The sequence below is a fragment of the Rhinatrema bivittatum genome, chromosome 9 (genome assembly GCF_901001135.1).
Source record: "Rhinatrema bivittatum chromosome 9, aRhiBiv1.1, whole genome shotgun sequence".
NCBI classification, from domain to species: Eukaryota; Metazoa; Chordata; class Amphibia; order Gymnophiona; family Rhinatrematidae; genus Rhinatrema; species Rhinatrema bivittatum.
Genome location: NC_042623.1, coordinates 61,926,226 through 61,941,012, shown reverse-complemented (window position 1 = coordinate 61,941,012; position 14,787 = coordinate 61,926,226). Strand labels below are relative to the sequence as shown.

The following is a 14,787-nucleotide window of genomic DNA, read 5'->3' as shown; positions in this document are numbered from 1 at the left end:
AGGAGGCTGCCGCCGGACTATCTCTGCCTCAGGAAGCCGCCAATGAACCCCTCTTCGCGACTAATGTCACCGCCGACTTGTCTCCGTGGCATGGAGCCGCTAACGCCATTGCCGGGTTCCTCATTGGATGGCAGGAGCCATCCCAGCTGTTGCCTGCGCCTCTGTCTCCATCTGCCTCGTGACAGTTTGCCGCTGCGAGGTCCTGCTCCTTTGTGGGGCTGAGCGCCGCTGTCCAAGGTCCTGCATTCTCTCTCTGGGCCTTCCTAGGCACCGGCGTGTGCCTCTTCTAAGATATTTAAAGGGCCAGCGGTGGGAAAAGCCCGCGGCCCTTCCGGAAATCTCTTCACCTCTACTTCTTGTCTCAGCCCTATAAAAGGGCTTCTCCTTCAGTCTTGCTTTGCCTTCGGGATAGGGTTCCACAGTTGTCTGTGCTTCGTGACCGGTCCAGGTCTTCCATGGTCGTCTTCTGTTTTGATGGCTTCGTGTTCAGTGTTCTTCATGCTCCCAGTCTTCTTGTCTTGATGTTCCTGGTCTTGTCCTCTGTTGGAGCTCCTTCATCCGTATTCCAGATGTTTCTATGTTCCTGATGTCCGATGTCCTTGGTTCCTGATGTTGCTTCTTGATGCCTTGTCTTCGCCTCTGCTTCCAGAACCTTTGGTTCCTCGATGCCACCCTTTCCTGGCGTGCCATGTGGTGGTCTCGTCTCCTCATAGGACATTGCCTGTCTTCTCATCCGCAGCTCAAATCTCCAGAGAGTCATCCTTGCCCGAAGCCAAGTCTCGTCTTGGTCCTGTTTCCTGTTTGAAGCTAAGTCCCGTCTTGGTCCTCCGTCCTGACTCTCGTTCCGGCCCTTGGATGTTTTTGGGGCTGCTCCGTCCATGCCTAAGACTCTACGACTGAACCTGTTCCGCTTCAGCGTGATCCGTGACCAGCCATGGATGGCTGTATAGGGCGTGCCTCGGTACAGGCTTCTACTGAATCTTTGCCATGTTACCAGCTTCATCTTCCACGTATCCGCCTGGAGTCTGCCTCGCATTCAAGCATGGTCCGCGACCAGTCCCATAGGTCCGCCCTGTGGTGGGCTGTGTAGGGCGTGCTGCATCGCAGCCTCAATCTAGTACTTGACTTTGATCCTGAATCCTCGTCTTCAGTACCTTGTTCCTGAATCTTCATCTTCAGTACCTTTGTCTTCGCCTGAGTCTTCGTCCAAGTACCTTCGGCTTCGTCCAAGTATCCATGTCTTTGCCTGGCCTCCGTCCGGCCTGCCGCTTCTTGCCATTACCCAGCGGCAGGTCCGAAAGGGCTTGGAATGGTCGGAGGACGGTTCATTGACCACCATTGCGTTGTTGGTCTTTCTTAGTGTGCAGGTCCGGTGGACGGTCAGTATCTTCAGCCTTGTTCCTGTCCTGGAAAATCCATGCCTTGTCTTCACGCCAGCCTTGTTCCTGCTCCATCCGTGCTGGTACCAACTCACCTTCTGCAGTGTGTCTTGGGGTTCTTCCCTGAGTCAGGCCGTGGCTCAAGGGCTCACATTCCTCTCCAGATGGATCGCGCTTCTGAGCTCCTGACTGGGCCTGAGGGTGCGCTCCGTAACAAATTTATTAAAGAGAGAGGACTAAGAGAGAGCAGAGAAATCAAGCACTATATCTTGATACAATTTTTTTGGTGGGGTAAGGGGAGTGGAAAATTGGGACAACAAGCCAAAAAGGGTTTTTTTTGTTTTTTTTTAAATTACCTTGCTATATTATGAATATAACTGGTTAAAGTTAAGGTTATCCATGTATGCTTACCTGGATAACTGAGTATATCTAGAGGCATGGCTAAATTTTTCAAAAAAACTTTATGTGGATAACTTAGGAGGGAAAATATTCAGCAGGAGATGTGTCCTGCTGAATATCTGGCTAAAGTTATCTGGGTAAAGTTATCAGAATAAATTTGTCGCTCACCAGCCTACTGAGTATGGATCTAAATATTAATAATGTAACAAAAATAACAATAAAGAACAAACACTGTCCTATACAAATTACTAACTCACATCAACAGACACAAACTACAGAAATAAAATATAGCAGTCTCAACACAGCAATTAATGTTGCATCAAAGCTTATGTAAGAAGGTGTGCCATAAATTTATTTAAGTTTAAAAGCTGTTAAAAGCTTTGCAATGCTTTCTGAAAGGCAGATATAGTTCCTCCAACAATCACAATTCCTCAGGAACACTATGACAGAGATTAGAACCTATAAAAGAAAAGGTTTTTTTTATCTTGTTTAAAATAATCTAATCTAATTAACCAATAGAATGCAAAGACAGTGTCCTAGTGAGAATATAGGCCTTCAACCAATTTCTGAGGTACACTGGTTGATTAAAAGGCAGTATTTTAAATGTTTCAGAGGGATGGCCGTGTTTGATGAAGCAAAAATGATAAGAGGCGGATGGCACCTTATAGACTAGCAAATTTATTGAGGCAAGAGTTTTCGAGGATAGAGTCCACTTTATCAGATGTGGACTCTGTCTTCAAAAGCTCATGTATTGTATTCTAAAAATCACCGAAAGTGTAACTGTTCTAAAGCTGGAATAACATGAGCCTTGGATTTAAGTTTCTATTTTTAGATGTTTATAAATTATAAATGAGGGTGTTTATTTTCCAGTTAATTAGGGTATCTTTAAAGGTATAAAAATCAATATTTATTTATGTCTTCACTGTGTGGAATATTGCAGAGTACCTTTTCCGGTTGAATCAAAGGCATACATTTGTGCAGCTGAAGAGACAGTGCGGAAAAGATACAACAAGTAAAGGATCCAAGGCAAACAAAGGGAGGTGTGAGAGAATAATAAGGGACATGGTGTTTTGCCAATGTTTATCTAATAAACACTTATTTTATTTTATTTTTTTGCATTAGGGGTGTTTTATTTTTTTACTAGTTAAAAACTAAAATCAGAAGCCCTAATAGTTTACATAGAAACACAGATGATGTCCACCAATCTACTCATTATTACCTGCCTACTGTGTTGTCAAAAGTCTTACTTGGCCTGTGGTCTTCTCCCTGCTTCTGCCACTAAGGTCCCTTTGGGTGAAATATTCAAAATATTCAAGAGATCTAGCTGGCTAAATAAGTACTTAGCTATATCAAAGCCTCTGAAATTAACTGGGCTAACCCTCTTAACTTTGACCACCTAAATTTCACTAGGTGGCTAAAGTTAGCCAGTCAACTTCTAAGCAGACCAGGAGCAAGGTTAGGTTGGTGAGAAATTAGGTGGCTAGAATTGATTTTCAGTGCTAGCTGTCCAATTTGAGCAGCCAAATCCAGGCACTTCCACAGAAGATAAGTCTGTTGGAAGGATAGGGAGTGGCAATAGATCCCCCTCGCCCTCCCTTCCACCTTCAAGTAAATATTGTGTGAAGGGCTGCCAGTCTCCCACTGGATCATCTTCCTCCCAAGTAAAAGTAAAATTGAGAAGAAGTGGGGGAAGAGATGTCCAAGAGGCCCCCCCCCCCCAGCCCCACTACTCCTCATAAAACCTCCCCAACCTAAGCCAGAAGGAGGAAGATATATCCTTACCTCCTCTGGATTGGCATTAATTGTTGCTCTGAGAACATGTCATTTTTCTGGTTCCATTCCAATGAAATTGGATAGATTAAAAGGAAATAGTATAGCATGGATGAGCTTCCTTGATATTCCATGTAAAGAAATACAAAATTTCTTCCACAGGAAATAATGGAATCTAGATGGCAAAAGGAAGGCCACTTGGATTTATTCTTGCTCTGAGTTGGAACTGAAGTAAATATATTCCAGGCTGAAACCCCAGAAAAGTGAATAAAAGACACCTATCTAGGTGGGTGCATATTTGCATAAGTCTTTGGAGACGGAAGCACAGATGATAAGCCTGATACTGGAAAACATAACTGGGTTCCACATCCTGCATGCTCCTGAAAGTCTCCTGAAATTCAAAACCAATAGTGGTGAATAAACTAAATGATAGTGTGAACAATTATACCTACGTTTTTTTCTCTCAATGAAGATTCACATAGCAAAGCCAGAAGGTACCCTTTGGTGAAGGCAAAAGCCAGAAAGACGAATAGATGCATAGGGAGAGGACTGGACAACTGAAAAAAAGGAAGTGATATTGCCTCTGTATAAGCCCCTAGTAAGGCCTCATTTCCAATATTGTTCCCAATTCTGGAGACTGCACCTTCAAAAGGATATAAACCGGGTGGAGTTGGACCAGAGGGTAGTTGCTAAAAAGGTCAGTGGTCTTCATTATAAAGCATATAGGGGCAGACTTAAAGATCTAAACATGTATCCTCTAGAACAGTGATGGCAAACTCCACTTCTAGAGTGCCACAACAGGCCAGATTTTCAGGATATCCACAATGAACATGCATGAGATAAATCTGCATACAATGGAAGCAGTGCATGCAAATCTTTCTCGTGCATATTTATTGTAGACATCCTGAAAACCCGGCCTGTTTGTGGCACGACAGGACTGGAGTTTCCCATCACTGTCCTAGAAGAAAGGAGAGATAAGGGACATTTAAATTAAAATAAAGTAGCAATGCACCGGAGGTGGGTCTCTTTCAACAGAAAGGAGGCTCTGGAAGGAGGGGTCATGGGATGAGGATTAAAAAGGGTAGATTCAAAGTGTGCTGGATGCATGGAACACACCCTCCCGATGGAGCTGGTGGAGACAAGGTCAGTATCTGAATTCAAGAAAGCTCTGGACAAGCACTCTCTGAGGGAGTTATAGGGATTGTAGAGCTGAGTAGTTGGTGTGGATGAGCACACCAGGCAGGCTGTATGGTCTTTTCTGCCATCATGTTGCTATGTTTGTACATTTTCAACTGCATAACTTGTAAGGACTCCTTAATCATTTCTATCACTGATCAAAGTACTGAATACAGGTAATCCACTTAAGAGTCCTTAAGATGACTCACTGTTCAAAACTCAACAGTAACATTTGCTTTCTTTATTAATTAGGCAAACTATCTGACCTATTCAACCTGGGCTCAAGGTGGAACTGCTTTATTACTTGATCTGCTGGCAGTCTTCTACCAAATATCAAAATATAAATTATATTACCTTAAAAGTTCATGTTCCTGTTTGATTGGCATGATTTATTAAGACTACTTTCACCTTTTGTGTTTATGAAAAAATCTTAATAAAACTGAATCAATATGTTGCAGTGTATTAGCATTTCATTTAGGAAGATGAAGTTTTAAATTAAGTAAACTGTGTTTGGTGTACTTAGCCCAGCTTTCGGTAGATCTCTGTCCATGTCATAAATGTCACACAGTTTGGTACACTACTTCATAACACTGTCAATCTGATTTTTAAAAAAGCGAAAAAACTGGAACAAGGGATTACTGCAGCTCAATAATTAAATATATCAGCAAAACTGTATAGAAAAGTTTGTGTACTTGGTGCCTGGGTTATCCAGTGCTGTAAGTCTTTCATTTGTCTAAATATTAAGATTATAGTAATTACATTTTTAAAGAGAAATACACACTGACATTTATAGAAGCCTTATTTATGATGATAAAGCTATACTTTACCTTCCGTCTCTATCCCAGTCATACACTTCTATTTTAATTGTTCTGTGAACAGAAAAACAAAATCCCAATTTAATTTGTTTTCATATTTCCACCAAAAGAAAATACTTACGGAGACTGACAAAAATGTAAACTATCAGTGTAAGTTTATAATAAACCTTGTTAAATGATCACATTTGTAATTGTCCAATCTGCTTACTAGAAACCTATTAATGGCAAATTCAGATCTCAATGATGACCCTTCATTCTTTGATAAAGCTCATACTTAGTACAGACTAGAGAGAAAAGAGCCTATTCTTAAAGTATGTCAATTGACATTAACGACAGAAGTCGAGTGGCACCTTATAGACTAACTAATTTATTAAAGCATTAGCTTTCAAGGACAGAATCCAGATGCATTGACATTAGAATATGACATTTAGCCAGACAAAGTTTTCATTTGAAAACACACTGTGTACTCTAACCTAGACAATCTGACAGGCTTTTAAATGGAAATTTTTCCAAGTATATTGTTCTAAATTGCAGCACCATATACACAGGAAGGATAACTTTCAAACCTACATGCGTTACTGGATTTGCACGTGTAAGTAATCATGGAGATTTATCCTAGTATTTTAAAATCTGTGCAGCAGGTTGCCATACAGTTTATAAAATACAGCATAGTTCAGCTTTGAAAGTACATGCATATATTTCAGGCCTTGTGAATATTCGTAATGCTTTCTAAATAAACAGACTTATATTTTATGCACAAAAAATATAACATGTATGCAATACTTGAAATCACCAGCTTGCTAATACCTTCACCAGTTCACCCAGTTTGTCTCAAGTTCACCAAGATTGTCCTAGTACTTCATGCTGAACTCCCCCCAATTCACCCAGACTTCCCAACCAAAAATAGCAGACAACAGACAAGTCTAATATCTATTGTGCTAGTTTATTAGCAGGTGTAAAATTGCATAAATAGGTTGCCTAATGTATTCATATAAATCTCTTATAAAATAGCAACTTCCCCTTACATCTCCTGGCCCCACCCCAGAACATCTCTAGACCACCCCTTTTTTAACAGGTAAATGTGCACACAAAACTGAAAATATGCATAAACGTTTTAAGTTATATGCTAATTTTCCATGCAAAACCCCTTTGAAAATGTACTTATTAGGATTGAGAACTGGTATGTATCAGGAGCAGTAAATTCACTATTAGTTCTTCAAATGTCTGCTGAATTATGGGGAACCCAGCTCTCCTAGAGCAGCATCCAGGGACTTTGTGCATCCATGACATTCCAAAAGTACAAAGTTATTTTCTCTTCCTAAGGCTTTGCAGTAATATGTTTTAGTCCTACACATTTTGAAGACCATTAATGAACATTAACTATACTTCCTGAGGTATAGGTAACTTTCCACTGTGAGGTGGGCTAATTTGGGCCTAAACCACACTTCCTTCTATCTCTTCATCCTAACCAAAAGGCTTCCATACTCTGACCGCCATCTACTCCCTCTCCAAACCATAAAAAAATTAATTGATGATGTGGTAGTCCCAACCCTATCCCCACCACAGGAGTCCCTTAGAAGTTTTTACCAGCAGGGGGGAGCTGGTTCCTTTTCTACTAGCAGTGATGCCAAATTCAAAATAGTGCCAATGAATTCTAAGCATAATCATCGTGTCACCGTGTGAAGATGCACTTAGTGGAACCATTCCAGACTGACAGCCAAGGCAGCAAGAGATGTATAATAATTCTCCTAATAGCGGGGAGTAGGAGAATGATTTATCAGACAGCAGGGGAATGGTTGGTAAAACTGGGGAAATAGGGCTTTGATTGTTCCTTTGGTAGGTGGGGAGAATTTGATTGTTGACAGCTGAGGGGTGGGGGAAAGGTAGAACTGTTAGTCTGCTCCGCTGGGGATGGAGAGGAAGTACAGTGTAAGACCAAGACCAACGTAAGCAGCAGGAACCAAGACAGTAGCTGAGATCACGACCAGAACTGGAACCAGAAACTGCAGAAACGAGGCAAGGCAACAGGAAATCATAGAGCAAACTCTGTATGGGCTGTTGGACCAGTAAAGGTGTGTCAGGCTAGGGATCCTTATATACAGCCCTAAATTTGGGACATACTTAATGCTGGTCCAATAGGGAGTCTCCGGGGGTGGGTCTCCCTAACTTTGCTTTGCTTAGTATTTTCTAAAGGTTTCTTATTGATTCCTTGAACACCCAGGGCTACGGGTTCCATTCTGCTGCCCCTGACAGAATGCTCCCCTTCTGACAGGTGGCCTCTGGACACCCCCAAAGACCTCCAGAGTCCCAGATCCAACTTTGAGGGGCACGGTCTGGAGTGGGGCCAGATCCTGCCAGGCTAGAAGCAGGAATAGAGCCTGGCCTGGGGTTTGACACTGGACTTGCAAGGACAGTCATCGCTGACTTCACAAATGCATAGACAGGAACTCGGGTTGATGACACCAACTTCACCGGTGCCAAAGCAGGCCCTAGAGCTGACTTCACTAATGCACTGGCAGGAATTCAGGTTGACAGGAGGTTTGATTTGGTGTTCACCAGTGCAAAAGAAGGCACTAGAGCTGCAGAGTCAGCTGGCACTGATTTCACTGGTGCACGGATAAGGACTGTAACTGAAGAAATCTCACAAGAGTTCACTGGTGCCAAAGCAGGCACTAGAACTGTGGAAACAACTGGTGCTGACTTCGTTGGTGCATGGTCCAAGGCTGCTGGGACAGCCAGGAGTGGAATCTATAAATCTACTGGTGCGTCTTGGAGGAGAATCCTCACAAGAGTGGCTGGGGCAGTCTGAAGAAGAGCCATTGCAGGAGCTGGCACAGATGCCACAGTCTGGAACTGAGTCTTTGGCTCTGCGGGCAGCACAGCCTGAGGAGCAGAGCCTTTGGTGCTGTGGGTGGCGCAGCCTGAAGTAGAGAATTAGGTGCTGCTGCAGGCACGGTCTGGAGCAGAGTTCTGAGTGCTGCTGTGGACGCAGGCTGGAATAGAGTCTTTGGCACAGCTGTGAATGCAGCTCTGAATAGTGTGTTGGAAATTGCTGCAGGTGCAGCCTAGAGCATAGTCTTAGAAACTGCTCGAGGGCAGCCTGGAGTGGAGTCTTGGAAACTGCTGCAGGCGCAGTCTGGTGCTGGGCCAAGAGCCCATGCTGTAAATATAAATGCCAGCATGGAATCATGCATGACCAAGGCCATGAATTCCTCATGTCTTCATAAGTAAAGGTCATACCCTAGAGGCCTAGTCAAGCCATTAGTTCGTTGCTGGGTTCTGCATTGATCTTGCTCTCATATAGAACCGCTGAGACAAGAAAAAACCCACAATAAGCCTTTCTTGAATGGTTTAACTTGAAACAACATATCTGGTTCTCAAAAAAGAAAAATTAAACAGACAAGTCCACCTTTTTATTGAAAACTCATAAAATGGACAAAGAAGTTTTGGAATGCTTTTCATGTAATCACTTTGGTACCACAGGACTGTTTTGTCTTCATCTTGCCTTTGATCTGGGACTGGTCCAAGCTGTCATGGTCCATTCTGCTGGGGACAGAGAGGGAGTATGGTAGCAGTGCAGGGGCATACCTCAGAGATGCCGGGTGTCTAGAAGTCCTGAAACTGTAGGATCCAGGAATAGGGCCAAAGACCAAGATCGGAGCTGATGACCAGGAATGGAATGGGGATAGAAACAAGGAGAGTAGCAGAGGACTAGGATCGCAACAGGAACCAGGAGTGTAGCCTAGGACCAGGACTGGAACAGGATCCAGGACAGTAGCTGAGGACCAGGGTCAAAGAAGAAACCAGGAAAATAGCTAGTTGCATATCTTTTTTCAGACTGCAACTGTAGTAAATGTTGCAGTATGAAACTGTTTAATGTATGCATTAGTTTTGAAAGTTTACCTCTGGTAACTTTCAAATTTACCATGGCTGTAGTGAGTAAGCCTGTGAGAAGGATAAAGCAAGACAAGTCTGACTAGAAAACAAATTATTTTGCACACCGAAGGATTAAAAATGTCTTAAAAATGTGAATGGTCAAAACTGGTGGCAGCGATGGTTTGGTAGGATGCTGTCCTCCAATGACCAACAAAAATGGAACTTAAAAGCAGTATGCCCATCAATGAGTGGCAAACACCATGCATGGCCAAAATATTTTCTTGAAAACTCTAAAGAGCCCTCTGCCATGATATGTGACACAAATCACAAGACTCATTAGCATGACTCGCCGTAGCTGCTTGTCATAAGAACATAAGAACATGCCATACTGGGTCAGACCAATGGTCCATCAAGCCCAGCATCCTGTTTCCAACAGTGGCCAATCCAGGCCATAAGAACCTGGCAAGTACCCAAAAAGTCTATTCCATGTTACTGTTGCTAGTAATAGCAGTGGCTATTTTCTATGTCAACTTAATTAATAGCAGGTAATGGACTTCTCCTCCAAGAACTTATCCAATCCAACCAGAGAACAAGAGAATACCTCATGTACAACTGATGCACTAAGAATTAAATGACAAAGTTACAATAAGTAGACAAGAAATGTCAGAAATTAAATGCCTGATGTAATAAGGCTTTTCCCAGTTTTGGGAGCAATAGTCAAACTATTCAAATGTAAACCGGAGTGAAGGCCAACACTAATACTTCGGTATATAAAAACAAACAAATAAATAAAATAAATAAATAAAAAACTACCCACATTAGAACAAACTCTATGGGTAGTTTTTATCAACGGAGATTGCACCAACATTCAAAGCAAAATTATGGGGATATTCCATGAAACTAATACTTAGGAGATTTGAAACAAATCAGAGAAAGTACTTTTTCACTTAATACACAGTCAAGCTAGGGAATTTGTTGTTATAAGATGTTATCAAGGCATGTATCATAACTGGGTTTAAAAGGGGTTATATATCTTATGCTCTTATATTTAAACAATCCTTTCAGTGATTTGCAGTTTAGGGCTATCAGTCATACATAATACATGAAATTAGCTATTCTAACATATAAAAAGCATTCCATTACCTACAGGGAAAATATTCATTTTCCATCATGGCTTTCAACTAGCTATAGTGTTTATAAACAGAACATGTTTCTATGGCCTGAAGCTGTTAACTTAGTATGGTTTCGGTCTCTTCCCATCACCAATACAGTTGGTTTTGGAACACATTCTATCACTGGTGTTAAGCTGCTTTGACAGTATCTGAAGTACATAGCAGTTCAGCTGTTTTTTCCACAGTATATACTCATATGGAGCGCTCGACATACAAATTTTAAAAGTTCTTCCAAATTTTTTAGGCTAGTAACTCAAAACTCTTATGTCTTGATGAGATTTAGCATCTCTTAAAATTTTCTTCATGTGACTATCTACACATTACATGTAAATATCTTCATTTGCCTGCATTTACATGTGGAATTCCTTTAAAAGGCTAAATCAAATGTGAGTTTCCTCAATGAGCTACTAATACTGGCACAGTACACAGAAAAGGGTGCATGATTGTTTTCAATTCTTTTCATAGTTAGTGAGAGAACTTTATCAGTGTGTAATATGAACACCCATAATTTACTGCTTTTATATTTTAGGGAACTGCTTATTCCAACTCTGCAATTTCCTATTATTTTATTTGTGAGTTACAGAGTTATTTAGGAACCTATTGTTTTATGTATAGCATTATGTAAAATGAGCCAATTAATGAAAAGCATATTTTAAAGAATTTCTGTACCAGGACCTAACTTTTGGAAGTATTTACACCTGGAATTAAAACTCTTGACCCATTTTAGCCTTACTAACATTAGCTTTACAAGTAATATTTTATTCCCTGTGTGTATCTCCTCTATCTCCATTTTAAACCAAAATATGCTTATATTTATAAGTACATAATAGCCTAGTTTCAACAAAACAGCTCCCGTTTTCAACATTTGAAGTGATTCAAAATCTAATAAAGCCCATGTTTTCTCTCATCTTTCAGAACTACTATACTCTCTTCTTAATCAAATAAACTGCTGCATAGCTGGTGACATCAAGGCTTATTTTTGATTTGCTAAAAAAAAACCCCAATAATATCATCAGTAGGCAACAGTTTATTCCTCTTAGTGAGTAGAAAACAAGATTAGAACGTGCAGTTTTATTAATAGCTTCAAAATTAAAATATGAATGCTAAATCAAAGCCCTCTCAATAGTGTGCATGGTAACAAGTTAATACCTAGTCTGAGGTAGGTATTAAACTTTGGGCCATTAGCAACTACTTGCTAAATATCATGTAGGAAGAACATAGCCTAGTAGTTAGAGTGGTGGGCTATGAAATAGGGAAACCAGGGTTCAAATCCAACTACCATTCCTTGTGACTTTGGGCAAGTAACTTTACCCTGCCTTGCCCCCAGGTATAAACAGGAAGGATAAGTTTTAAACAGGTGCACATGGTATAAAATTGGTTGTACGTGCATAAATATGTGCACAATTTTATATGGACGTGCACATATGCATGCAAATGCCGCCTCTACCTCATAAGTGGGGGGATTTTAGTAGACAAAAGCGCCAATGCAATTACCAGTTTCCCAAGTTTGTTTCTAGTTTGCCCAGGTAAAGGTTAGGACTTCCTAACCCCCCTAGTTAATTAGCCTCCCGTTTACCCTGTTAGCCCCGACCCTTAAAACCCAAATGACTAGCCTGGTTTTATTTGTTTTAGGACTTACACGCCATCCATAGCAGAAATAAAGTTATGCTGTAGGGGACCCCGGCGCATGCTCGTGCGCGTAAGGTTTTACGCACTGGTTTCATTCATAAATCCAGGAATGCCCATGCCCCGTCCAGACCACGCACTGTCACTTTTCCATGAAACATTTTTGTGCTTGTACCGGGAGATATGTGCATAAGCAAGTGCGCAGCGCATGCTGGTCTAACTTCTGTGCGTATCTCCCAGCTTTGGCATGCATAGGACTTTTAAAATTCACCTATTAGACTGTAAGCCCTCTGGGGATAGAGAAATGCCTATAGTATCTGAATGTAATCCACTCTTGAAGTGCCTAAAAGCAGAATATCAATAGCATGCCATTGTATTTACCTTGCACATACTAAAGTCTCATTTTCACATGATGTTCCTTCATTTACATGTATGATATTCTAATTTTAACATGCTTGCTGTCTTTTCTTTTCATGAAACAAATGTATTGCTTAACATGCTATTTTTAGCATGCACAAGAGGGCCTAAAATGCATGTTAAATTTACCACATAGGACCCATAATCTGGCAAACGTAAACTTTTCTGTATTTGCTTATTTAGAGGAGCAGTTAATGCATTACCTACCTATTCACTCACTGCATTCCCAAGGAGAGTATCTCTTAGCAATTCCATCTTTAAAAATAATTAGGTCAATTATGGTCTACAACTGTACATTCTCGTGTGCAATTTGTCTTTTCATCTAGTAGGTATTGGTAAGTTTAAATTGTACTTCTACTATAGGTTTCTATTGTTATTGAATTACTATTATTAGCATTTTGTTGGTTAAACTATATTAAAGGGTATGGTTGAAGCAATTAGGAGATTTTACATGCTTGGGAGAAAAACAGTAACTAAATGTTTTTATATATCTACTGTCAAGCAGACTGCTCTAATCTGTTTAAGCTTTTGTGTGACTACTAAAAAAGAAAAAAAAGCTTGGGCAGAAAGGCAATCAGTTAGAACAGTTTCCAGGAGAAACCACTGAGGAATAAAAGCAATTAGAAGATAAAACTTAGAAAGAAAAGTTAGGAAAGGAATTACATATTAAATTTAAATTTATTTATTTAAAGTATTTCTAGCATGCCATATCTTTAATCTTGGGTGGGATACATGATAACATACATAAACAAATCTAAAAATGAAATATTTGGATAAATAAAGGGAATATTTTGCAACAGCAAAGATAAAAGCAGTAGACTGAGGATAGTGTCACTGAGAACCAGAATGAGTCTGATACTATTTAGAAGGCCTTCATGGCCTCTAAAGATGTGAAGCATAAGAAGATCGATGAAGAATATAAGCCATGGATACCTTTTGCTTCCTCCTCCAATAGGAGCTTCATGACCATAGTGGAAAGGGAATATCTCAAAGATACATGGATGACAGTATTGAAGGGGCAGGAAGATTCACTGTGAAGGAGAACACAAGAAGTAAGGTAGTGCACCCCAGAGTAAGAAGAAACTGGTAGGGACTATTATCAGGAGAATAAACTTGGGAGCAGGAGAGCAAAGGAGACAGGTTATTTAAGTGCTTAGCGGTTGCCACAGTTCAGAGGAATATAAAAATCATCATTAGGATTACTGGGGCAGTAAAATGAGAGTATGACGATGCTATTGTCTACCTGGGGGAAAATGTACTAGCTAGAGACAAAGTAATGGTAATGCAGGAGGAGTTCAGTGAATTAGATCCTTAGAGCAGCGGTTCTCAACTGGTGTGTCGCAGCACACCGGTGAGTCGCCAAGCACCGGCAGGTGTGTCGCGCACTTCCTGGTCTCCCGCTCTTCCCTCCCTCTCCTCACCCCAGCGAGACGCGCACAGTTCTTCAACGAACACTGCTGCTGTTCCTGCCCGTGATATCAGCACTTTCAAGCTCAGAGTGGAACGGCAGCAGTGTTTGTGGAAGCCAGCAACAGCAGCATGGCCTTTTCTTTGTCCCGCCCCTGCGGCCCGGAAGAGGAAGTGATGTTTACCAGGCACATGGGAAGAAGAAAGGACCATGCTGCCGCTGTCAAATTCATGTCCCAAGTCCCCCCCCGTCCCCCCCCCCAGCGGTGAGAAGGCAGCAATCAGCTGTTTGTCTGTGCTGCGATCATCGCGATGCAGTACAGTCAGCTGAGAATGTTGTCGTGGCAATTTCCTGCCACGCAGCTGATTGGGAAATCTGTCGATTAGCTGCCTTGGGTCTGCGGCGTTTACCTTTTTTTTTTTTTTTTTTTAATATGGTCCCTGCTCCAGACCTACGGGTCCTGCTGATGTCAGCAGGATTGTGGCCTAAATCGTAAGCCCCCCCCCCTCCCCCCTCCCCATGCCTTCTGCAGCTCCCCTCTCTCCTCGTAGTGACACTAGGCTCATGTCCACTCCAGCCCTTCCCCTCGGGAACACTTCCTGCCTCTCCTCAGGCTGCGATCAATTGGCTCCTGCCGATGTATTGGTGGTAAATTATTGTTTTTTCATAAGGAGGGCTATTGCACCTGGTAGGAGAGAGTGTTTATGTTGCTGTTACTGAGATGACACCAGAAATATCTTTTTTGCATG

The 14,787-nt window shown here is 41.5% G+C and overlaps 1 protein-coding gene across 3 annotated transcripts in view; it reads right to left on the bottom strand.

Annotated features, from left to right (window-relative positions):
* CPNE8 (copine 8) overlaps positions 1-14,787 on the bottom strand; it is a 587,797-nt gene that overhangs the window by 294,160 nt on the left and 278,850 nt on the right. For all 3 annotated transcript variants that reach the window (XM_029615275.1, XM_029615273.1, XM_029615272.1), the window contains exon 10: positions 5,552-5,593. In XM_029615275.1, coding sequence (XP_029471135.1) covers positions 5,552-5,593 — 42 coding nt within the window. The remainder of the gene's footprint in view (positions 1-5,551; positions 5,594-14,787) is intronic.